Source organism: Hyla sarda, chromosome 6 (genome assembly GCF_029499605.1).
Source record: "Hyla sarda isolate aHylSar1 chromosome 6, aHylSar1.hap1, whole genome shotgun sequence".
Taxonomy (NCBI): Eukaryota; Metazoa; Chordata; class Amphibia; order Anura; family Hylidae; genus Hyla; species Hyla sarda.
In genome coordinates this window covers 49,200,691-49,225,618 of record NC_079194.1, presented here as the reverse complement: position 1 = coordinate 49,225,618, position 24,928 = coordinate 49,200,691, and the positions used below count along the sequence as shown (strand labels likewise).

General features: G+C 47.1%; 1 protein-coding gene across 3 annotated transcripts in view; it reads left to right on the top strand.

Annotated features, from left to right (window-relative positions):
* The window catches only part of HMCN1 (hemicentin 1), a 443,635-nt gene that overhangs the window by 276,155 nt on the left and 142,552 nt on the right, over positions 1 to 24,928 (top strand). For all 3 annotated transcript variants that reach the window (XM_056523646.1, XM_056523647.1, XM_056523648.1), the window contains 4 exons: positions 8,717 to 8,841; positions 8,937 to 9,120; positions 21,509 to 21,606; positions 23,924 to 24,187. In XM_056523646.1, the coding sequence (XP_056379621.1) occupies positions 8,717 to 8,841; positions 8,937 to 9,120; positions 21,509 to 21,606; positions 23,924 to 24,187 (671 nt within the window). The remainder of the gene's footprint in view (positions 1 to 8,716; positions 8,842 to 8,936; positions 9,121 to 21,508; positions 21,607 to 23,923; positions 24,188 to 24,928) is intronic.

Sequence of the window (24,928 nt, the reverse complement as noted above, 5' to 3'; positions counted from 1 at the left end):
CTAGTTGATAAAATTTTTTTTTTTTCCGGTGGAGTACCCCTTTAAGGGTAAATGCCCAGGTGTTTAAATTATTACAGACAAAATCCACGCCAAAATAGATTTTGGCACAGATTTGCTGCTGTGAACTTCACAACTTTTAAAAATGTTTTCAAATGTATACACCCCTGATCCCCCAGTCTTTGACTCCTTTTACACCGAGGGGACAAATAAATAATAGTGTGTGATGCTTAGCTCAGACAAGAAATGCACCAGATTCTTAAAAGTGGCACAGGCTGTTTAAAAATCTGGTGCATCATTAGAATGTGAAGTTTTAGTTTGCACCATGCTTAACTCCTTAAAGGGGTACTCCGGCCCTGAGACATCTTATCCCCTATCCAAAGGGGACCCCCACAATCTTGTATTCCACACCCACCTGCTTGAGCTGCACGCCGCAGTGGCGGCCAAGGGGCCGGAGTATCGTGACATCACGACTCCGGCCCTGTGTGACGTCACCCCCTGCCCCCACTATGCAAGTCTATGGATAGGGGATAAGATGTCTCAGGGCCGGAGTACCCCTTTAACCTCTTAAGGACCAAGGACGTACGCGCACCCCGTGCAAATGCAGCAGGCACCCCGTGCAAATGCCCAGGGGGGTCATCGGACCTCCCCATGTCGGCGATTGGTGCAAATCGCAGGTGAATTTACACTTGCGATTTACGCTGATTCCGGGTCATATGGGTCTATGATGACCCGGAATATAAGGGGGATCGCGGTTGTCTAAATCTCCCACCACCCCCCTGAAGGCATAGGAGTGAGATGGCAGGGGTGCCACTCCTCCTATCCCTGCTATTGGTCGTCAAGACGCGACGACCAATAGCAGATCGGGGGCAGGGGGGTTAACTTTCGCTTTCCCCGTCCTGCCCATCCACAATAGGCGGGGCAGTCCACTTACCCATAGGCGGTGGCAGCGGGCAGCAATCAGCTGTGGCAGCAGGCGACAGAAGAGGACAGCTATGCAGCTTCCTGGATCCTATGGAAGCCGGTGAGTTGCCTAGCAACATCTGGAGGGCTACAGTCTGAGACCACTATACAGTGGTGTCTATACTGTAGCCCTCCAGATGTTGCAAAACTACAACTCCCAGCATGCCCAGGCAGCTGGGATTCTAAAAACAGGAGAGAAGGCGCTCCATAGGGTAATACCACCGGAGATGGGGGGAGGGGAGAGTAATAGCAAATTTTAAACTGCTTACCCTGGGTGGTTGTGTAGCCTCATACACAACAATGGAAATCGCTTGGATACAATGGTCCGTCTGCAGCCCTCCTGGTGTGGATTCCACAATGTATAGGTACAAGACAAGGCTTCAGTATAGGGTGCAGGAGTACACCGGCGCTGAACGGACCCAGGACACAGCAGGTAAGAAAGTAAAATCCAATTTATTTGATGCAACGCGTTTCCCTGCGCAAGCACAGATTCATCAGGCAGGTGAATCTGTGCTTGCGCAGGGAAACACGTTGCATCAAATAAATTGGATTTTACTTTCTTACCTGCGGTGTGTTGGGTCCGTTCAGCACCGATGTACTCCTGCACCCTATACTGAAGCTTTGTCTTGTACCTATACAGACAGCTGGGAGACAGCTGTTTGCTGTCTGGGCATGCTGGGATTTGTAGTTTTGCAACATCTGGAGGGCCACAGTTTGGAGATCACTGTGCAGTGGTCTCTAAACTATTGCCCTCCAGATGATGCAAAGCTGCAAATCCCAGCATGCTCAAACAGCAAACAGCTGTCTCGGCATGCTGGGAGTTGTAGTTGCGTACCTCCAGCTTTTGCATATATCTTCCAGCATGCCCTTCGGCGATCAGTACATGCTGGGAGTTGTTGTTTTGCAACAGCTGGAGGCACACTGGTTGGAAAATACTGAATTAGGTAACAGAACCTAACTGAAGGTTTTCCAACCAGTGTGCCTCCAGCTGTTGCAAAAGTATAACTCCCAGCATGCATGGTCTGTCAGTGCATGCTGGGAATTGTAGTTTGAAACAGCTGGAGGTTTGCCCCCCCCCCCATGTGAATTTACAGGGTACGATCACACGGGCAGGTTTACAGTAAGTTTCCTGCTTCAAGTTTGGGCTACTGCACATTTTTTGCAGCAGCGCAAACTCCTAGCGGGTTACTCACCGTAACCTGCCAGTGCAAATGTACCCTAAAAACACTACACTACACTAACACAAAATAAAGGGTAAAACACTACATATACACCCCCTTACTCTATCCCCTCCAATAAAAATGAAAAACGTATTGTACGGCAGTGTTTCCAAAACGGAGCCTCCAGCTGTTGCAAAACAACAACTCCCAGCATTTCCGGACAGCCACTGACGGCCCAGGCATGCTGGGAGTTTAGCAACAGCTGGAGGCACCCTGTTTGGGAATCACTGGTGTAGAATACCCCTATGTCCACCCCTATGCAATCCCTAATTTAGTCCTCAAATGCGCCTGGCGCTCTCTCACTTCGGAGCCCTGTCGCATTTCAGAGAAACAGTTTAGGGCCACATATGGGGTATTTCTGTACTCGGGAGAAATTGCACTACACATTTTGCGGGGGCTTTTTCTCCTTTTACCCCTTATGAAAAGTTGGGGTCTACACCAGCCTGTTAGTGTAAAAAAATTCAAATTTTTACACTAACATGCTGGTGTTGCCCCATACTTCTTATTTTGACAAGTGGTAAAAGCAAAAAAGACACACAAAATTTGTAACGGTCAATAGTAAATCGGTCGGGTTGTGAAACCACGACCCTTTTCGGACCGGTCACGCCCCTTTGCAACAGACCATTCCCCCTTTTCGGCTTTTCACAGTGCAATGTCGGGTTTGTTGGATTTTCCAGGCGCACACTGTCGCACACTGTCGCAGACTGGCACAGACATGTCTCAGACACGCTGCGCTAAAATAACCAGACAAAAACTGGTCGGTTTCATCTTAGTAAATGAGGCCTAATGTGTCTGAAATTCAAGGCCACGTGTGTTTACAAAGCCCCCATAGTGCCAGAACAATGGACCCCCCCACATGTGACCCCATTTTGGAAACTACACCCCTCATGTAATGTAATAAGGGGTACAGTGAGCATTTACGCCCCACAGGTGTCTGACAGATTTTTGGAACAGTCGTCCGTGAAAATGAAAATTTAAATTTTTCATTTGCACAGCCCACTATTCCAAAGATCTGTCAAACGCCAGTGGGGTTTAATACTCACTGCACCCCTTATTAAATTCTGTGAGGGGTGTAGTTTCCAAAATGGGGTCACATGTGGGGGGGTCCACTGTTCTGGTACCACGGGGGGCTTTGTAAATGCACATGGCCCCTGACTTCCATTCCAAACAAATTCACTCTCCGAAAGCTCAATGGCACTCCCTCTCATCTGAGCATTGTAGTGCGCCAGCAGAGCACTTGATGTCCACACATGGGGTATTTCCATATTCAGAAGAAATGGGGTTACAAATTTTGAGGGTCCTTTTCTCCTATTACCCCTTGGAAAAATGTAAAATTTTGGGGAAAAGCAGCATTTTAGTGAAAAAAAAATGTCATTTACACATCCAACGAGAAGTCGTCAAACACCTGTGGGGTGTAAAGGCTCACTGTACCCCTTGTTACCTTCCTTGAGGGGTGTAGTTTCCAAAATAGAATGCCATGTGTTTTTTTTTTGCTGTCCTGGAACCATAGGGGCTTCCTAAATGTGACATGCCCCCCAAAAACCATTTCAGAAAAACTCACTCTCCAAAATCCGAGTGTTGCTCCTTCCCTTCTGAGCCCTCTACTGCGCCCGCCGAACACTTGACATACACATATGAGGTATTTCCTTACTCGAGAGAAATTGGGTTAAAAATTTTAGGAAGATTTCTCTCCTTTTACCCCTTGTAAAAATTCAAAAACTTGGTTTACAAGAACATGCGAGTGTAAAAAATGAAGATTTTGAATTTTCTCCTTCACTTTGCTGCTTTTCCTGTGAAAAACCTAAAGGGTTAACATACTTACTGAATGTCATTTTGAATACTTTGAGGGATGCAGTTTTTATAATGGGGTCATTTGTGGGGTATTTCTAATACGACGACCCCTCAAATCCACTTCAAAACTGAACTGGTCCCTGTAAAATTCTGATTTAGAAAATTTAGTGAAAAATTGGAAAATTACTGCTGTACTTTGAAGCCCTCTGATGTCTTCCAAAAGTAAAAACATGTCAACTTTATGATGCCAACATAAAGTAGACATATTGTATATGTGAATCACAATATAATTTATTTTGAATGTCTATTTTCCTGATAAGCAGAGAGCTTCAAAGTTATAAAAATGCAAAATTTTCAATTTTTTCATCAAATTTTGGAATTTTTCACCAAGAAATGATGCAAATATCAATGAAATTTTACCGGCATCTGAGGGGTTAATGGTAGACATCCGCACGATCACGGATGTTGGCCATTAAAGGCGGGTCCCTGGCTGCGATCAGCATGCGATTTGGATATGAGGACGGGATATAAGGTCGGGATAGGAGGTCGGGATATGAGGTAAAGATATGAGGACGAGATATGAGGTTGATATTTGAGGATGGGATATGAGGATGGGATATGGGGATGGGATGTGGGGATGGGATATGGGATTGGGATATGAGGTTGATATTTAAGGATGGGATATGAGGATGGGATATGAGGTTGATATTTGAGGATGGGATATGAGGACGAGATATGGGGATGGGATATGGGGTTGGGATATGAGGTTGAGATATGAGGATGGGATATGGGGACGGGTTATGGGGTTGGGATATGACAACAATATATGAGGACGGGATATGAAGTCAAAAGCTTCCTCCTTTGTTGATTTTCCTCCCCAACATGGATTAGGATGGAAAAACTGGGCAATGCCATATACTCAGCTAGTAGATATATATAAAACTCAATGGCCCTCATTTACTAAGAGTGGAGTGTCAGTTTGTATTTGACTTTTGCTTTTCCAACCTTTTTTTTCTCTTGGTATTTACTAATCTGTCGCATTTTTCCCGATATTTTTAGTCACAGGGAAAAATTCTGTCTCACAGTAATTTCTGTTGGAAGGGTAATACTGTCGCACATTAAAATCTGGTGCATGCTTAAATCTGTCGCAATGAAAATTCTGTAGACAGATTTTGAAAATAAAAACCGGCAAAAGAAATAAAAAAATTATAATTTGTGAAAATATACTGTATTTATTGGGGTATACCACGCACCGGCCTATAACACGCACCCTCATTTTACCAAGGATATTTGGGTAAAAAATGTTTTTTACCCACATATCCTTGGTAAAATGAAGGTGCGTGTGTGTGCATGTGTATACCCGATACACTGTTTCTGACCCCGCAGAAGCCCCCAGGAAGGCAGGGGGAGAGAGGCCGTCGCTGCCCGCTTCTCTCCCCCTGCCTTTCCTGGGGGTCTAGAGCCCTGCTGCCGACGCTTCTCTCCCCCTGGCTATCGGCGCCGGTGCCCCATTGCCTCCCCCATCCCCGGTTTTATAATTACCTGTTGCCGGGGTCGGGTCCGTGCTGCTTCTGGTTCCGGTGTGGCGTCTCCTGCGTCGTTGCTATGCACTGCGAGGCGCAATGACGAGTGACGTCTTCAACGGGAGGTCACTCGTCATTGCACAGCGTATAGCAATGACGCAAGGGACGCCACACCGGAGCCAGAAGCAGCGCAGACCCGACCCCGGCAACAGGTCATTATAAAACCGGGGATGGGGGAGGCAATGGGGCAGTGGCGCCGATAGCCAGGGGAAGAGAAGAGGCAGCGGTGCCAATAGCCAGGTGGAGAGAAGCGGGCAGCGACGGCCTCTCTCCCCCTGCCTTTCCTGGGGGCTTCTGCGGGGTCAGAAAAAACGGAGATAGGGGAAGCAATGGGGCAGCGGCGCCGGCAGTCTCTGGACCCCAGGATAGGCAGGGGCAGAGAATCGGGCAGTGACGGCAGGTCTCTGGACCTGCAAAAGCCGCTGCAGTTCATTGATTTAAAGCGCCCGCTTTAAATCCTTGAACTGCAGCTGATTATCGGCGTATAACACGCAGATAGACTTTAGGCTAAAAATTTACGCCGATAAATACGATATATAGAAATATATAACTATACATATATATATATATATATATATATATATGTGTGTGTGTGTGTATAGAGAGATCGAGATCTCTAGATATTAATACATTTAATAAAATAATATATATATATATATATATATATATATATATATTTTGTACATATATCTATCTATATACACACATAAATAGATGTATTAAAATGATTTTATATATATATTGTGAGAAGGTGAAAGGTATTGTGGTGGATGGATGATATGTGTCACCAAGGCTCCTGCGCCTTGGTGAAGTAAGAGCCGGTATTATTCAGTGTCTGTGCTGTGATGCAAACTGACACTATGGCCGTAGTATGGCTCGAAGGCCAATCCAGGACGGCTCTTACTGGGAATGACCAAGTGCAGGGTGAGGGTCATTCCCCACAATCCAGGCAGTCTTTTGTTGGCCTTAAAGGGGTACTCCGCACCCCTAGACATCTTGGCAGCAGCACCCACCTTTACGGCTTCCACCTCACACTGGCAACGCTGGAGGCTTCGGAGTCCAACCACAATGGCGGACGAGCGTGACATCACGAGTCCGCCCCCGTGTGACGTCACGCCCCACCCCCTCAATGCAAGTCTATGGGAGGTCCGTCAGGCCCCCTCCCATAGACTTACATTGAGGGGGCGGGACGTGACGTCACACGGGGCGGAGTCATGACGTTACGCTCGTCTGCCATTGTGGTCAGACTCCTAAGCCTCCAGCGTTGCCAGTGTGAGGTGAAAGCCGTACAGGTGGGTGCTGCTTCCGAGATCCCGGGGGCCCCCAGCAGCGGGACCCCGGGGATCTGACATCTTATCCCCTATCCTTTGGATAGGGGATAAGATGTCTAGGGGTGCGGAGTACCCCTTTAAAGGCAGCCTGCTTCACCAGCTGAGGGGGATTTGCTAGTTGCAGCTGACACTGCCAGAGAGCTCCGAGTGGAGTTTTTTTCCTACGTTTGCCTTTTTTCCTAAGTTTGGAAGCTGGTGAACAGCCTACCTGGAGGCCTGGAAAAGACTTGCTTGATGCCGCATGGTGAAGTCTCAGGTGTGAACAAACACCTAGAGAATACAGGTGGACTTTTGTTGCATTTTCTATATTTCTATGGGAAATATATGTTACTGCATAACTTCCAAACAGCTGGAGATATTTTGATAATACTCATATGTCATATGTTACTTATATGTCAAATAAAAATATATAATAGTTAAATTAACCCCTGACCTGCCCCCATATGTGAAGGATGGGGTTTTTGTTTCAAGTCCCATGCAAGTATATGGGACTTCTGGTGCCTTACTCCACAAGCTCCGCTCTGCTTCTCCTGGTGAATGCGTCAGTCCAGCTGGTAAGCCACACTGTCACGATGCCGGCTGGCAGGAGGTGGATCCTCTGTGCCAGAGAGGGATTGGCGTGGACCGTGCTAGTGGACCGGTTCTAAGTCACTACTGGTTTTCACCAGAGCCCGCCGCAAAGCGGGATGGTCTTGCTGCGGCGGTAGTGACCAGGTCGTATCCACTAGCAACGGCTCAACCTCTCTGGCTGCTGAAGATAGACGCGGTACAAGGGAGTAGACAGAAGCAAGGTCGGACGTAGCAGAAGGTCGGGGCAGGCAGCAAGGATCGTAGTCAGGGGCAACGGCAGGAGGTCTGGAACACAGGCTAGGAACACACAAGGAAACGCTTTCACTGGCACAATGGCAACAAGATCCGGCGAGGGAGTGAAGGGGAAGTGAGGTATAAATAGGGAGTGCACAGGTGAACACACTAATTGGAACCACTGCGCCAATCAGCGGCGCAGTGGCCCTTTAAATCGCAGAGACCCGGCGCGCGCGCGCCCTAGGGAGCGGGGCCGCGCGCGCCGGGACAGGACAGACGGAGAGCGAGTCAGGTACGGGAGCCGGGATGCGCATCGCGAGCGGGCGCCACCCGCATCGCGAATCGCATCCCGGCTGGAGACGGTATCGCAGCGCACCGGGTCAGTGGAGCTGCCCGGAGCGCTGCGGTAGCGAGAGTGAAGCGAGCGCTCCGGGGAGGAGCGGGGACCCGGAGCGCTCGGCGTAACACACACCCTCCCTGCATGCCATGTCCCATCTCACAAAGACATGCGCACCTTTTAAGCCACACCCCTTTTATTTTCAGCTTACAATATCTTTACCACAACGCAGCCCCATCTGAGGACGGGATATGAGGATTAGAAATGAGGATTAACTATGGGGACGGGATATGGGAACGGGATATGGAAACGGGATATGAGGCCGGGATATGAGGTCGGGTTATGAGGTCGGGATATGAGGATGGGATATGAGGACGGGATATAGGGAGGGGATATGAGGTTGGGATATAGGGACTGGATATGAGGTCGGGATATGAGGACGGGATTTGGGGTCAGGATATGAGGAGGGGATTTGGGGTCAGGATGTGAGGACAAAAGCTTCCTCCTTTGTTGCTTTTCCTCCCCCACAAGGATAAGGTAGGAAAAACTGGGCAGCGCCGGGTTTTTAAATAAAACTAAATAAAAAGTTACAATGTCAAAAGTTTTTATTAATTGAATATTTTTCACTAAATAAAGAAAAAATTTAAAGTGCACATGTCAATGAGATTTCTTTTATTTTACATTACAAAGCAAATCCTTGAATGGAAAAATATTATCCATCCTAAACGTCCAAACAGCTGATATGGGGAAATACACGTGTGTGGCCACGAATGATGTCGGAGAAGATGACAGAATATTTACGGTGAATGTACATGGTATGTATCCCTCCTAATAAAAGCAATGAAACCAAGACTGAATACTATTAGGTATAATCCTTCACTCTGCTAAATGTATTCTATAATTTATTTAGTCCCTCCCAAAATCCGGAATAACCAGGGGACACCATCCAGGCTGACTGCAGTTTTGGGCACCTCCATAAACATTGAATGCCTTGTAACCGGAGTCCCCACACCTCAGATCAACTGGCTGAAGAATGGTCTACCGCTGCCTGTATCTTCCCAAGTCCGACTTCTTTCTTCAGGACAAGTGTTGAGGTAAATCACAATGGGGGAGATTTATCAAAACCAGTGCAGAGAAAAATCTGACCAGTTGCCCATAGCAACCAATCTAATTTCTTCTTTCATTTTTGAAAAGGCCTCTGCAAAATGAAAGAAGTGCTCTGATTGGTTGCTATGGGCAACTCAGCAACTTTTCCTCTGCACAGGTTTTGATAAATCTCCCCCAATAAGGCTATGTTCACACTGAGTAATTCAAAAGTAATTCACGCGGAAAATAGAATAACATTTTCGTGCAAAATTCGGCCGCAATTTGCGCAGAATTGCCACGGAATTGCGTGCGGAATTGCACACGGAAATGGGAGAGAAAGAAGTGAAGGGTTTTTCAGCCATTTCCCCGTGAATTGCGCACGAATTCCGCGCAAAAACGATGTCGGGCGGAATTTTTTTCTAACATTGACTTCTATTTATTTGTGCTAGTGGATTCCGCTTGAAGAATGAACATGCTAATTCTTCAAGCGGAACGGAATTCAGCGTCAGAATTCCGTTAGTAGAATTTCCGCAGTGGGAACAGGGCAGCGGAAAAAAACATTAAAGTCAATGGGCAGAGGAGATGTGCATTAATTTGGAGCGGAGAATTCAAGAGGAATTACTCGAGTAAATTCCTCTTCAATAACTCTGTGTGAACGAGCCCTAAATCTTCATTATCTACTATTAAGGCATAGGTACAATCTATACACGATACACGTACAATCTATACATGATACAGGTACAATCTATACATGATACAGGTACAATCTATACATGATACAGGTACAATCTATACATGATACAGGTACAATCTATACACGATACAGGTACAATCTATACACGATACAGGTACAATCTATACACGATACAGGTACAATCTATACATGATACAGGTACAATCTATACACGATACAGGTACAATCTATACACGATACAGGTACAATCTATACATGATACAGGTACAATCTATACACGATACAGGTACAGTCTATACACGATACAGGTACAATCTATACACGATACAGGTACAATCTATACACGATACAGGTACAATCTATACATGATACAGGTACAATCTATACACGATACAGGTACAATCTATACACGATACAGGTACAATCTATACATGATACAGGTACAATCTATACACGATACAGGTACAGTCTATACACGATACAGGTACAATCTATACACGATACAGGTACAATCTATACACGATACAGGTACAGTCTATACATGATACAGGTACAGTCTATACACGATACAGGTACAATCTATACACGATACAGGTACAATCTATACACGATACAGGTACAGTCTATACACGATACAGGTACAGTCTATACATGATACAGGTACAGTCTATACATGATACAGGTACAACCTATACATGATACAGGTACAGTCTATACATGATACAGGTACAGTCTATACATGATACAGGTACAGTCTATACATGATACAGGTACAGTCTATACATGATACAGGTACAGTCGATACAGGTACAGTCTATATATGATACAGGTACAGTCTATATATGATACAGGTACAGTCTATACATGATACAGGTACAGTCTATACATGATACAGGTACAGTCTATACATGATACAGGTACAATCTATACATGATACAGGTACAGTCTATACATGATACAGGTACAGTCTATACATGGTACAGGTACAGTCTATACATGATACAGGTACAATCTATACATGATACAGGTACAGTCTATATATGATACAGGTACAGTCTATATATGGTACAGGTACAGTCTATATATGGTACAGGTACAGTCTATATATGGTACAGGTACAGTCTATACATGGTACAGGTACAGTCTATATATGGTACAGGTACAGTCTATACATGGTACAGGTACAGTCTATACATGGTACAGGTACAGTCTATAGATGGTACAGGTACAGTCTATACATGGTACAGGTACAGTCTATACATGGTACAGGTACAGTCTATACATGGTACAGGTACAGTCTATACATGGTACAGGTACAGTCTATACATCGTACAGGTACAGTCTATACATGATACAGCTACAGTCTATACATGATACAGCTACAGTCTATACATGATATAGGTGCAGTCTATACATGATACAGGTACAGTCTGTACATGATACAGGTACAATCTATACATGATACAGGTACAGTCTATACATGATACAGGTACAGTCTATACACGATACAGGTACAGTCTATACACGATACAGGTACAGTCTGTACATGATACAGGTACAATCTATACATGATAGAGGTACAGTCTATACATGATACAGCTACAGTCTATATATAATACAGGTACAGTCCAATTAGATACTTTCTACCATGAAGGGCCTACACAGCTTGGCTTACTTTGGTTTACTTGAACTTTACTCATGGTTTTGCTGCATGATACCCTATGCACAGAGCATATGCTGAAGAACTTTTCGTGACGTATATAGTCACACAGCACCAATTCTAATGGTAGGTTTTCAAATAGATTAATGAATGCTGTGGAGTTCTTGATCAGCTATTCCCCACCTGTGACTAGTAGAATCTCCTTCTTGAAGCTGAACCTTAAGCGCAATTGTCACGATGCCGGCTGGCAGGAGGTGGATCCTCTGTGCCAGAGAGGGATTGGCGTGGACCGTGCTAGTGGACCGGTTCTAAGTCACTACTGGTTTTCACCAGAGCCCGCCGCAAAGCGGGATGGTCTTGCTGCGGCGGTAGTGACCAGGTCGTATCCACTAGCAACGGCTCAACCTCTCTGGCTGCTGAAGATAGGCGCGGTACAAGGGAGTAGACAGAAGCAAGGTCGGACGTAGCAGAAGGTCGGGGCAGGCAGCAAGGATCGTAGTCAGGGGCAACGGCAGGAGGTCTGGAACACAGGCTAGGAACACACAAGGAAACGCTTTCACTGGCACAATGGCAACAAGATCCGGCGAGGGAGTGAAGGGGAAGTGAGGTATAAATAGGGAGTGCACAGGTGAACACACTAATTGGAACCACTGCGCCAATCAGCGGCGCAGTGGCCCTTTAAATCGCAGAGACCCGGCGCGCGCGCGCCCTAGGGAGCGGGGCCGCGCGCGCCGGGACAGGACAGACGGAGAGCGAGTCAGGTACGGGAGCCGGGATGCGCATCGCGAGCGGGCGCCACCCGCATCGCGAATCGCATCCCGGCTGGAGACGGTATCGCAGCGCACCGGGTCAGTGGAGCTGCCCGGAGCACTGCGGTAGCGAGAGTGAAGCGAGCGCTCCGGGGAGGAGCGGGGACCCGGAGCGCTCGGCGTAACAGTACCCCCCCCCTTTGGTCTCCCCCTCTTCTTAGAGCCTGAGAACCTGAGGAGCAGACTTTTGTCTAGGATATTGTCCTCAGGTTCCCAGGATCTCTCTTCAGGACCACAACCCTCCCAATCGACCAGGAAAAAGGTTTTCCCTCTGACCTTCTTGGAGGCCAGTATCTCTTTAACTGAGAAGATGTCCGAGGAGCCGGAAACAGGAGTGGGAGAAACAAACTTGGGAGAGAAACGGTTGATGATAAGTGGTTTAAGAAGAGAAACGTGAAAGGCATTAGGAATTCGAAGAGAAGGAGGGAGAAGAAGTTTGTAAGAGACAGGATTAATCTGGCACAAGATTTTGAAAGGACCAAGATAGCGTGGTCCCAATTTGTAGCTAGGGACACGGAAGCGGACATATTTAGCGGAGAGCCATACCTTGTCTCCAGGAGAAAAAATGGGGGGAGCTCTTCTTTTTCTATCAGCAAACTTCTTCATGCGTGATGAAGCCTGTAAAAGAGAATTTTGGGTCTCTTTCCATATGGTGGAAAGATCACGAGATATTTCATCCACAGCGGGCAAACCAGAGGGCAAGGGAGTAGGGAGGGGGGGAAGAGGGTGACGGCCGTACACCACAAAAAATGGGGATTTGGAGGAGGATTCAGAGACTCTGAAGTTATACGAAAATTCGGCCCATGGTAGAAGATCTGCCCAGTCATCCTGGCGGGAGGAAACAAAATGGCGTAAATAATCACCCAGGACCTGGTTAATTCTTTCTACTTGCCCATTGGATTGAGGATGATATGCAGAGGAAAAGTTTAATTTAATCTTGAGTTGTTTACAGAGAGCCCTCCAGAATTTAGACACGAATTGGACGCCTCTATCCGAGACGATCTGCGTGGGCAACCCGTGAAGACAAAAAATGTGTACAAAAAATTGTTTTGCCAACTGAGGCGCTGAAGGAAGACCAGGAAGAGGGATGAAATGTGCCATCTTGGAGAATCGATCAACGACCACCCAAACAACAGTGTTGCCACGGGATGGGGGTAAGTCTGTAATAAAGTCCATACCAATCAGAGACCAAGGCTGTTCGGGGACAGGCAGAGGATGAAGAAGACCAGCGGGCTTCTGGCGAGGAGTCTTATCCCGGGCACAAACAGTGCAGGCTCGTACAAAATCCACAACATCCGTCTCCAGAGTCGGCCACCAATAGAAACGAGAGATGAGTTGCACGGATTTCTTGATACCCGCATGACCTGCGAGATGGGAGGAGTGACCCCATTTGAGGATTCCGAGGCGTTGGCGTGGAGAAACGAAGGTCTTCCCTGGAGGAGTTTGCCTGATGGAGGCTGGAGAAGTGGAGATCAGGCAGTCAGGGGGGATGATGTGTTGCGGAGAGAGCTCTACTTCCGAGGCATCCGAGGAACGAGAGAGAGCATCGGCCCTAATGTTCTTATCGGCAGGCCGAAAGTGAATTTCAAAATTAAATCGGGCAAAGAACAGAGACCACCTGGCCTGGCGAGGATTCAGCCGTTGGGCAGACTGGAGATAGGAGAGGTTCTTGTGATCGGTGTAAATAATAACTGGAAATCTTGATCCCTCCAACAGATGCCTCCATTCCTCAAGTGCTAATTTAATGGCTAGAAGCTCTCGGTCCCCGATGGAGTAGTTCCTCTCAGCCGGAGAGAAGGTCCTAGAAAAAAAACCACAAGTAACAGCATGCCCGGAAGAATTTTTCTGTAGAAGGACCGCTCCAGCTCCTACAGAGGAGGCATCAACCTCCAATAGGAAGGGTTTAGATGGGTCAGGTCTGGAGAGCACGGGAGCCGAAGAAAAGGCAGACTTGAGCTGTTTAAAGGCGTCTTCCGCTTGAGGAGGCCATGACTTAGGATTGGCATTCTTTTTGGTTAAAGCCACGATAGGAGCCACAATGGTGGAAAAATGTGGAATGAATTGTCTGTAATAATTGGCGAACCCCAAAAAACGTTGGATAGCACGAAGTCCGGAGGGGCGTGGCCAATCTAAGACGGCAGAGAGTTTGTCTGGATCCATTTGTAGTCCCTGGCCAGAGACCAAGTATCCTAGGAAAGGAAGAGATTGACATTCAAACAGACATTTCTCCATTTTGGCATAAAGTTGACTGTCACGATGCCGGCTGGCAGGAGGTGGATCCTCTGTGCCAGAGAGGGATTGGCGTGGACCGTGCTAGTGGACCGGTTCTAAGTCACTACTGGTTTTCACCAGAGCCCGCCGCAAAGCGGGATGGTCTTGCTGCGGCGGTAGTGACCAGGTCGTATCCACTAGCAACGGCTCAACCTCTCTGGCTGCTGAAGATAGGCGCGGTACAAGGGAGTAGACAGAAGCAAGGTCGGACGTAGCAGAAGGTCGGGGCAGGCAGCAAGGATCGTAGTCAGGGGCAACGGCAGGAGGTCTGGAACACAGGCTAGGAACACACAAGGAAACGCTTTCACTGGCACAATGGCAACAAGATCCGGCGAGGGAGTGAAGGGGAAGTGAGGTATAAATAGGGAGTGCACAGGTGAACACACTAATTGGAACCACTGCGCCAATCAGCGGCGCAGTGGCCCTTTAAATCGCAGAGACCCGGCGCGCGCGCGCCCTAGGGAGCGGGGCCGCGCGCGCCGGGACAGGACAGACGGAGAGCGAGTCAGGTACGGGAGCCGGGATGCGCATCGCGAGCGGGCGCCACCCGCATCGCGAATCGCATCCCGGCTGGAGACGGTATCGCAGCGCACCGGGTCAGTGGAGCTGCCCGGAGCGCTGCGGTAGCGAGAGTGAAGCGAGCGCTCCGGGGAGGAGCGGGGACCCGGAGCGCTCGGCGTAACAGCAATGCCCTCAAAGTGTGGACTGGAGACCGAGCTTTTGCATGGGATTTTCCGGACTTTGAACAGTGTCGTGATCACTTCACACACAACCCAGATCTGTCTCAGGTCTAGATGTTAGTTTCATCTAGAACCATGTTGTAACGTGCTTGTTGGAGGCTTTTGTTTGAACAGGACATAGGAAAGTCTGAACTGAACCTAAGAGGTGCACTCGAGGTATATGTAACTATTTCTGATTGACTGGTCTACCTAGCAAGAGCAGAGCTAGGGGATATGTCTGCTGTTCCATTGAGGACGCAGCGATTTTTCATTTTTGTGTTTTTGTTTATTCCTCCTTGTCTTAAATAGGACTGAAGTGGCCACTGAGGCCTAGTGACAGTTCCAGGGGCATTTATGCACAATGTCCTTCTTCGGTCTGGATTACAAAACAAGATAAGGATGAGTCCATGTGGCATGGTGAATGTCCATACATGCTCTTTAAACATATGGGGTTAATTTGACTTTGTAACTGCTTTTTGAAGACACTCAAGACACACAGGTACAATCTATACATGATACAGGTACAATCTATACATGATACAGGTACAATCTATACATATCAATATACATAGATTCACGGATTGGGCTGCCGGAGGCTATCTATCCAATGCCTTGGCTGCTGGGGCCCCTCGGTTCTCAACTCTTCTTCCCAGAACTCAATATACGTTGTTACACTATACAACAGTGTTACCTTTACATTAATCAATTGTTGCTCTATGTGCACACGTGGACCGGAGAGAAAATATTAGACATATAACTGTATATATTTAGAACTTGTGGACTGGGACGACAAATCTTTTTACAGTCCTACCTTAACTATTTGCATGTGTGGGCTACTTTTACCATATGTGGACTGACTATTTGTGGTACATAACTTTACATTATGAGTTCATCTTTGTACCTGGCGGGAATTTGTCACGTTGGTGAGGTAGTGGCTACGCTTCTCCTGACTGGGTCAGGATACCTCCCATATAGACCGCCATGAAAAAAAAAAGACACTATACCCTTAGACATCCCTGTACAAACATATTATACACATTTTATTACAGCACACCATAACCATTATGGTACACTATTACTCTAACGGTATATACCTATTTTCATTGTACCATTCCAGTCCTGGTACATTTTAGAGTTCTTAGAAAAGAATCACGGCTAAAGCAGGGCACATACACTTATGCAATTGGTTACAAATAAACTTCATGACAAGTTCGTCAGGCACTTTTCTTAAACGTTGCATAACCTGTGGAAAACAAAAGTACTTCACAAAGAAAGTTAATTATATATATCAGAATTATCACGGGTAAACTTCCCTAACTTGGGAACTTGCCATCCCAGCCTTGCCGGTCACATTGCTTCCGAGGCTGGGACATGTAACCGGGTCCACGGGACAGTGCCCCCTCTAATGGACTCACTCGGGTGTTCCAGTTCACCCGGGACAACGTGAACTCTGTGATGGTGTTTCTGATGGTGGCCATCATTTGCACTGCAGCGACATGCGCCACTGGGGGAACAGCAGTTGGTGCCTGTTGGGCCGGCCAAACCTCTTCTGCTGGAGTATCCCGAGGAACTTTAGTTGGTGCCCGCTGGTTAGGCCAAACATCCTCGACAATAGGAGTAGGCCTGGGCACATCTGTAGATGACTGGACTGTCGGAACTGATGGATGGGGCTTCCCTGGCAGGGGAAGAAGGTGCTGGGATCCTCGACAAACAACCACTTAGGTAATGGTGTTGACCAGGGACGGGTGACAGACTTCTGGGCCTGGGGGGGTTGCTCTGGGCTAGAGGTAAAAGGAGGGGTTGAGAACGCGGCTTCAGCCAGGGTACTCACTTCTGACTCCTCAGTGGGAATTTCAGCCCAGGAAACCAAGTCCGGTGGTGAGGGGACAGCCTCACCAGCAATCATGCACTAGAAGATGCTGGCGTTCCCTCCTCTGGGGTTGGTGGCCAGTCTCCATCATCCTCGGGCAGCGGGACTTGTTAGCAGGTCTTTTTGGCCCTGATGGATATGCGCTGTAGACGATCTGCCAGCTCCTGAAACATTTGCGCCGCGGCAACATTCCGGGCCTCCGGTGCCATCTTGGGACTCTCTGCACGTGTGCTTGCCTGTTCCGCCATGCTGCTCCTCTTACTGACTTCCGGCAAACTGAGAGGTTTCGGCGGTGCTACTCCTTTTATGCAGGGCTTCGGGAAAATGGCCGCCGGCCGGAAGTGCATCAGCGGTGCAGCGCTGACTTCAGCTCCCCCAGGAACAAGGGGTGGATCTTCATAGTTCTACTTCCACATCGATACAACAACATGGATTCCCCACCCAGGGGTGGGACGCTGACCAGCACGGGACATTTTCGCACGCTTCTCCAGTACATCTTTAACCCTTGCAGATACAGGCAATACTTGACATAGTTTCTGATTTGACCTTGCACATTATTTTCACGACTTCCATACTGTTCCAAATAGCAGAAAACAAACTTTTCTTCACCTCCCTCTCTATTTCACAAGCGCCTTGGGTAAAACACCTTTCATAGACAAAGTCTCATACACTATTTGGTGCAGACTTAAATCGCATTGGCAGGTGGTTTTTGCAGACAATATTGGACACAGTTCAGACTAGGGGGGAGGACATGTGGCATAAGGCGCACACCCTTATCCTGTTCGTGACACCAAAAGTTGTGGTAGCAGGGTGTGATGAGGGCAGATGTGGTTACCCTAGGGGCAGATGGCATTAACCCTTGTATTCGTGACACCAGGGTGTGGTATAGCCTAAAACCACCCGAAGGTATACCGCTGGATCCTGGGCTAGGCACAGGGGCAATAATTACTCTGACGCCAAGTTACGGACAATGGTAGCTTTTCTGAGGGTAGACAGTTGGTAAAGTCTATATAGTTCAGCCAGTGCCCAAGAAGGTGACAAGTGATGCAGAGATCTTAGAGGCTTGCTGGGACTTGTAGTAGGACTGGACAATTGAATGCAGACCACGCTGACTTGACAGATGACAGGGACTGAATTGATTTGACTCATAAAGCTGTGACTTTAGCTTACTTGACTTGATGGTGGCTGCAGGACTGGACTTTGAGGTCTCCAACACTCTGGACACACACACAGGGCGACTGCACTGGACCTCAGCAGAAGAGCAGAGATCAAAGAGAGAGAAGCTCCACCCAGGGCTTATATGGGGGAGATGAGTAGGGAGCCCATAGGTCACTCTTGGGATCACCTGGTCACTGATACCTCCTGGGTATCAATCACATGACCTATCACATGGTATAACTGGTAAAGCAACATTACATTTTATAACACTTTACATGGTAAAACATATTTACAATGGGGAAACAAGTGCAGGGGGCCTTGGGGACACTGAAGGAGACTCCCTGACAGAACAGCAGGAGCACGGGGCAACACCTCCTGTACTGGGCCACCACAGCCTTAACAGTGATTGAAAGATCAGATAAGGGAGGTTGAATAGGTTGGCGGAAAGACTAAGTTTTGTCTATGCTGAATTCTAGGATACAAAGAAAGAGGAAGGAGATAGCTGATAGAAACTCTAGAAAGCTGGATGTGCTCATGTGACAGATCCAGCACACAGCCATTTTAGTTTTTCAGTTTTTCAGAATTTTATGACAGAGCAAAGGAAAATAACTTGTTCTACAATGCCACCTACTGAAAGTAGCTTCCCTTTAAATTAATTTGTGACCATTAAAGAGCCTTAAAACTTGACTGAGGATTATATGCCAAACAAACACAGCTGTGTCAGGATTCATCCCCCTTATCAGTACAGACTCGGGTGCTGGCTAATGAGAGGCTTTTGAATGTAGGATTAGGGGCAAGAACAACAAAACAATTGTCTACAGATTGGTAACTCCCCCTTCTGGTGATGATTCTGGCTTGTCATAAAATCTCCAATCTTGTTTTTAGGCTCTCTAAAGGGGTTGTCCAGCGAAGGAAACAACCTATGTTTGGTGTCAAAAAGTATAATAAAGCAACTTGCTAATATAATGTTAATAGCTATAGTGCAAAGATCTTCCATATCAGCTCTGCTTCTTCTCTTGTAAGCTGTGACCTTACATCACAGGCTGTAAAAGCTTTCTGCTCCATCCCTGCCCCCTACCCCTCCTGTCAACACAGGACAAGAACAGTGATGTTAATGGAAAAGCTGGTATTACTGCTAAATAGACTTATGACATCCTGTGCTGCCTTGTCTAATGATAATCTGATGGGCAATCATACCAACTTCCCCCTTCACATCACTGGTCTCATCCTATGCGGACAGGAGGGGAGGGATAGAGCAGACTACATTCAGAGCCTGTGATGTGACGTCACAGCTTACAATGAAGCAGCACAGCTGATATGAGAAATCTCTGCACTATGGCTAATAATATATTAGTAACATATTAGTTGTTTTATTATACTCCACTTCGCTGGACAACAGCTTACTTGTCATCAAAATTTTTGTTTAATATGTTATAGCTGATTGTATATAGAATAAATAAATAAATAAATAAATAAATAAATAAATAAAAAAGAATGCTTCCTTTTAGGTATTTTCATTTTGAAAATGTGTCAACTTGGGGTCTCCCTAGGAGTCCCTGGCCACAAGCTTTTGCATTGATTTTGAACTCACGCCGGCCTGGCGGTGAGTCCGAAATCGCAAAGCGCTTGCTGAGCATCTGACGATCTCAGCGCAGCTCCCCGCATGTCAATCAGACAGGCGGGAGCACTGTGCTCACTCGCATACCCCGCAGGGCTCTATACACTGAGGACAAGCGGCGCTGTGTGCAGTGAGGACAAGCAGTGCTCTGTACACTGAGGACAAGCAGGGCTCTGTACACTGAGGACAAGCAGGGCTCTGTACACTGAGGACAAGCGGCGCTCTGCACACTGAGGACAAGCAGGGCTCTGTACACTGAGGACAAGCAGTGCTCTGTACACTGAGGACAAGCAGGGCTCTATACACTGAGGACAAGCAGGGCTCTGTACACTGAGGACAAGCAGGACTCTGCAGTGAGGACAAGAAGTGCTCTGTGCACTGAGGACAAGCAGGGCTCTGTACACTGAGGACAAGCAGGGCTCTGTACACTGAGGACAAGCAGGACTCTGCAGTGAGGACAAGAAGCGCTCTGTGCACTGGGGACAAGCAGGGCTCTGTACACTGAGGACAAGCAGGGCTCTGTACACTGAGGTCAAGCAGCGCTCTGTACACGGAGGACAAGCAGGGCTCTGTACACTGAGGTCAAGCAGGGCTCTGTGCACTGAGGACAAGCAGGGCTCTGTGCACTGAGGTCAAGCAGGGCTCTGTACACTGAGGTCAAGCAGGGCTCTGTACACTGAAGACAAGCAGGGCTCTGTACACTGAGGACAAGCAGGGCTCTGTGCACCGAGGACAAGCAGGGCTCTGTACACCGAGGACAAGCAGGGCTCTGTACACTGAGGACAAGCAGGGCTCTGTACACTGAGGACAAGCAGGGCTCTGTGCAGTGAGGACAAGCTGTGCAGGGAGGGCGGAGGCAGTACCCCCTGCAGGTTTCAGTGACGTAGCGCCTGCTGGGACAGGCCCACATCCTCCTGCCGGCAGCTGACGCTATGTGAGCAAGAAGAGAGGTAAGATGCAGAGCTTTTTAAAGCTCGTAGAAAAAATTTAAGGGCGGGGGGGGGGGGATGGGGTGTTAGGAGTAGTTAGGGAACATAGCCTGAGTAAGTTTAAAAAAAAGTTTATTTAGTGACAGGTACTATTTAATGGTTGAACATTGATTTTATGTGAAGCTACCTCCAGTATGTGCCATTGAAGAGCACATTATTTTCTGCTTCTGCTTTGAATACATTTAGTCCCATGGATCATTGCACAATTTGTAAGGCTTCATATGTCAGATTTGTGATCTCCCCGAGACACACTACTTTACTGGACTTATGATGGAGCAAAAATAAGGAGTACTTGACGGCGGTGTGAACAGAGCCTAAAATATATAGGAGTGCACAAATCTTCATGAATGCAATACTTCATCCCAAAAATTGGTAGGTCTGCAGTAACAGCGAGACAATGCTTAGATGGATTCTGGTGACCTCTAGTGGCTGAAATGTATAAGGACACCTCTAGTGAGAAAGGATATGAAATGCTCTCTTTCTCAGGTACCCAGGGCTCTTCCTATCAGTGCCTGCAATGCACTAACCTTTACAAGTATAAACTTATAAATGTGCTTGTACTTGCACTATATCTGATTTGTCTGATTTATCTCCCTTATGCTTTGTAGGATTTCAAGAATACAAAAGTCAGATGAAGGAGCCTATACTTGTGTTTCTTCAAATCGGGCAGGAGTGGACAAAAAACATTACAATTTACAGGTCTATGGTGAGTTATCCCCAGGGATGTAAGTGTCAGAGCCACAGATACACAGTATCAGCTGCTGTAAAGCCTGAGAGATAAGGCAGTGAACTTGTGCTTGAAGATGTCAGGTGCCTGAAGAAAAGAAGGGTGAAAGGTCATGCAAGAAGATGAAAACAAAACCACACACAGACATATGGTAAAAATATTAGGCAGGGTCACCAACCAACTCTATAATTCTCTATAATTTACATCCGTGCAATGTAAAGTATAGGACAGTGGTCTACAACCTGCGGACCTCCAGATGTTGCAAAACTACAACACCCAGCATGCCCAGACAGCCAACGGCTGTCCGGCCATGCAGGGAGTTGTAGTTTTGCAAAATATTGAGGTCCGCAGGTTGTAGACCACTGGTATCGGCGGTTATACTCACGTGTCCCCGCCGCTCCGGACCGTCACCGCCCTTCACCGCTGCCCTGGATGTCGCCCTCCATCGCTGTCGCCGCGTCCCCGGGGTGTCCCCGACGCTCCGGCAAGGCCTCTGCTTCCCCGGCATCCTCGCTCTCACGTAGCCGCCATCACGTCACTATGCACGCCGCTCCTATGGGATGACGGGACGGCGTGCGCAGCGACGTGATGACGACGATGGAGAGCGCAGACGATGCAGGGGATCCCGAAGAGGACACGCCGGAGCCCCGAGGACAGGTAAGTGATCGTCAGCGGACCACAAGGGGCACCGTAAACGGCTATCCGGTGGCAGCTGAAGCAGTCTGCGCTGCCGGATAGCCATTTATGCGATGGCCCCGACATACAAAAGCATCGTATATTGATGCTGCCTTCAACATGCGATGGCCTCTGAGAGGCCATTGTATGTTGAAATGATCGTATGTCGGGGCCATCGTAGGTCGGGGGGTCACTGTACTGTGTCACTCATTGTCCATCTAATCCATATGTCAGGCGGACTCCCAACATTCACCTAGGGAAAAGCATTTAAAAATCCTTTATTACACCCTTTGTTATAGGGAACAAAATTATATATATACTGTATATACTGTCTTATACAAAGAGTTTGTGCCTCCATAGAAAGATGCAGTCTCTAAACCCATGAACTACAGATATGTCCTTCCTTCCCTTCCCTTTTGGTTTGATACATCATCTCAGGATACTGTAAGTGGCATGAGATGGCTAAGAAAAAAAGTAGATTTCTCAACACTCTGCTGGGTGATTTATATGATATACACTTCTCAACATTGAAATAGCAACACCAAGGACAGGTCGTAAGGTTATGCAAATGGAGAAATTATCAGGTGTCGCTAAGATCTGCAAAGGTTTAAATTTTCAAGTGTCTAGTGCCAATGTGTGGCATGTGGGAGGGACCACAGATTAAAAGCAATTTTTTTCAGCCACATGAAACCTCAGAAATAGGATAAAGTCAGTACAGTCATTGTCCATGTAATGCCCCCAACAGTCTGTACATGTCATTACATTAACGATTAGGATACCTCATTACATTAGCAATTAGGATTTCATTAAAGTGTACCTGTCAAAACACAGAAAGAATTGCTTATATATGTTACTCATTCGGTCATGCAGATTCTTTACATGCCTTTTTTATGTGTCTAGCTTCTGCAAGCACTAAGCCCGCCCTCACTCACCATGCAATCACTTCGTCCCTTAGTTTGCTGTACTTTGCTGGGTCTCCTCATCCAATCACTGCCGGGTGCTCTGTGACCCCCCTCCTCTCTGTTTTCATGCTGCAGTCTGATAGGACAGGAGTGAGCACAGAAGAGTGCTAGTCCCGCCCTCACTTCCTAGACTTTGTCCCTGTCTGTGCTTCAGCTAGGACAAAGATGATGCTGCAGCCAGACAGGATTATGTTCTGGATGGTATGGGGACCCCTACTGGCCATTTTAATAAGCCATGAATTCTATAAAAATTAGGTAAAAAAATTTATGAAGTATATTAGAAAGGTTAGGGTTTTGTAAAAATGTACAACATATTAACATTTTTCTAATTCAACAGTGCCCATTTTAAGGAGTATTCCCCTAATATAAAGTTATGATGTGTCATATCATTCTGGAATCCCCAACAAACCCAAAAACAAGGTGACACATCGCTTTAGCTATTCTTCTAGTCACCTACAGAAGTGATATTTTGTACGATGTGGGTGGGCAGAAGAGTGTAGGGAAATATAATGTATGAGCAGCTATGTTTAATCCACACTACAGCCCTTTCATCCTTAGACTTAATGGGATCCCAGCAGTCAAACCCCCACCCATGAGGAAGTTATGGTCTACACTAGCAATATATAAATTTTTCACACCCATTGTGTTTGATCTTGTAGTATCTCCGACCATGGACGATGCCGACAAGACTGAGCAGCTGACAACAGTAAGAGGTAACCCCACAACAATGTCATGCCTAGTCAGTGGGCAACCTGCGCCACGTATAACATGGCTCAAGGATGGAAAGCCTGTAGACCATGGCGAGAGTGGAGGAATGATCCTGCAGATTCTTCATACTGAAATGAGTGACATTGGAAGATATTCATGTGTGGCCTCCAATGAAGCAGGGAGCATCAGCAAACACTTTATCCTCAATGTTCTGGGTGAGTTCACCTCTTTGTAGAATTCCACATGTAGCATGCCATGTCTACATCTTTGGTCTACAATAGGTGTAGGCTCTGGTCACACTGGCATCGTGGTTTGCGTTTTATTCAATATTTGTCCCAGTTAGTGCAGAGTAGGGTGAAGAGTTGGATATTGACTCACAGGATAGCTACCTCCAAAAGGTGGCACTAAGAGTCAGTTTTCTCCCTTCTGGAGGGGAGCTAATTTGCATACATTTTCCCTATGAAGCATTGCCTATAAGGTTATGTCCATTCCACAGCGGAAACATCTGCCATGAAATTTCGATCGATATGTCAATTCTTTTTGTGGAATCCACTCAGAAATGTATTGCTATCTAAGTAGACAGAGCATTTCCATGTGGTCCTAGTGTCGGCATGCTTTGCTGGCACCCCTCTGTCTGTGGGGCCCAGACAGGGAATTTTACATGCAGACATTCCGCTGTGTGGATATAGCCTAAGGCCATGTTCACTCGTCCGGAACGTCCACACGGAGACTACGGGCGCCGGCATATTAAGACTGCCCTGGAATGCATTCATTCTTTCTGTGGACACAAAAAAAGTTTTTTTTCGTGCCAGAAACATCTTCCATGCTAGAAACAATTCTGCCATGTGCACAGCGCAACAGAATCCCGTTGAATCCAATGGGACACCACTGCTCCGGAATTCCCTGGTGGAATTCCAATGTGGAATTCCGCACGGAAATTCAAGATGTGTAAACAT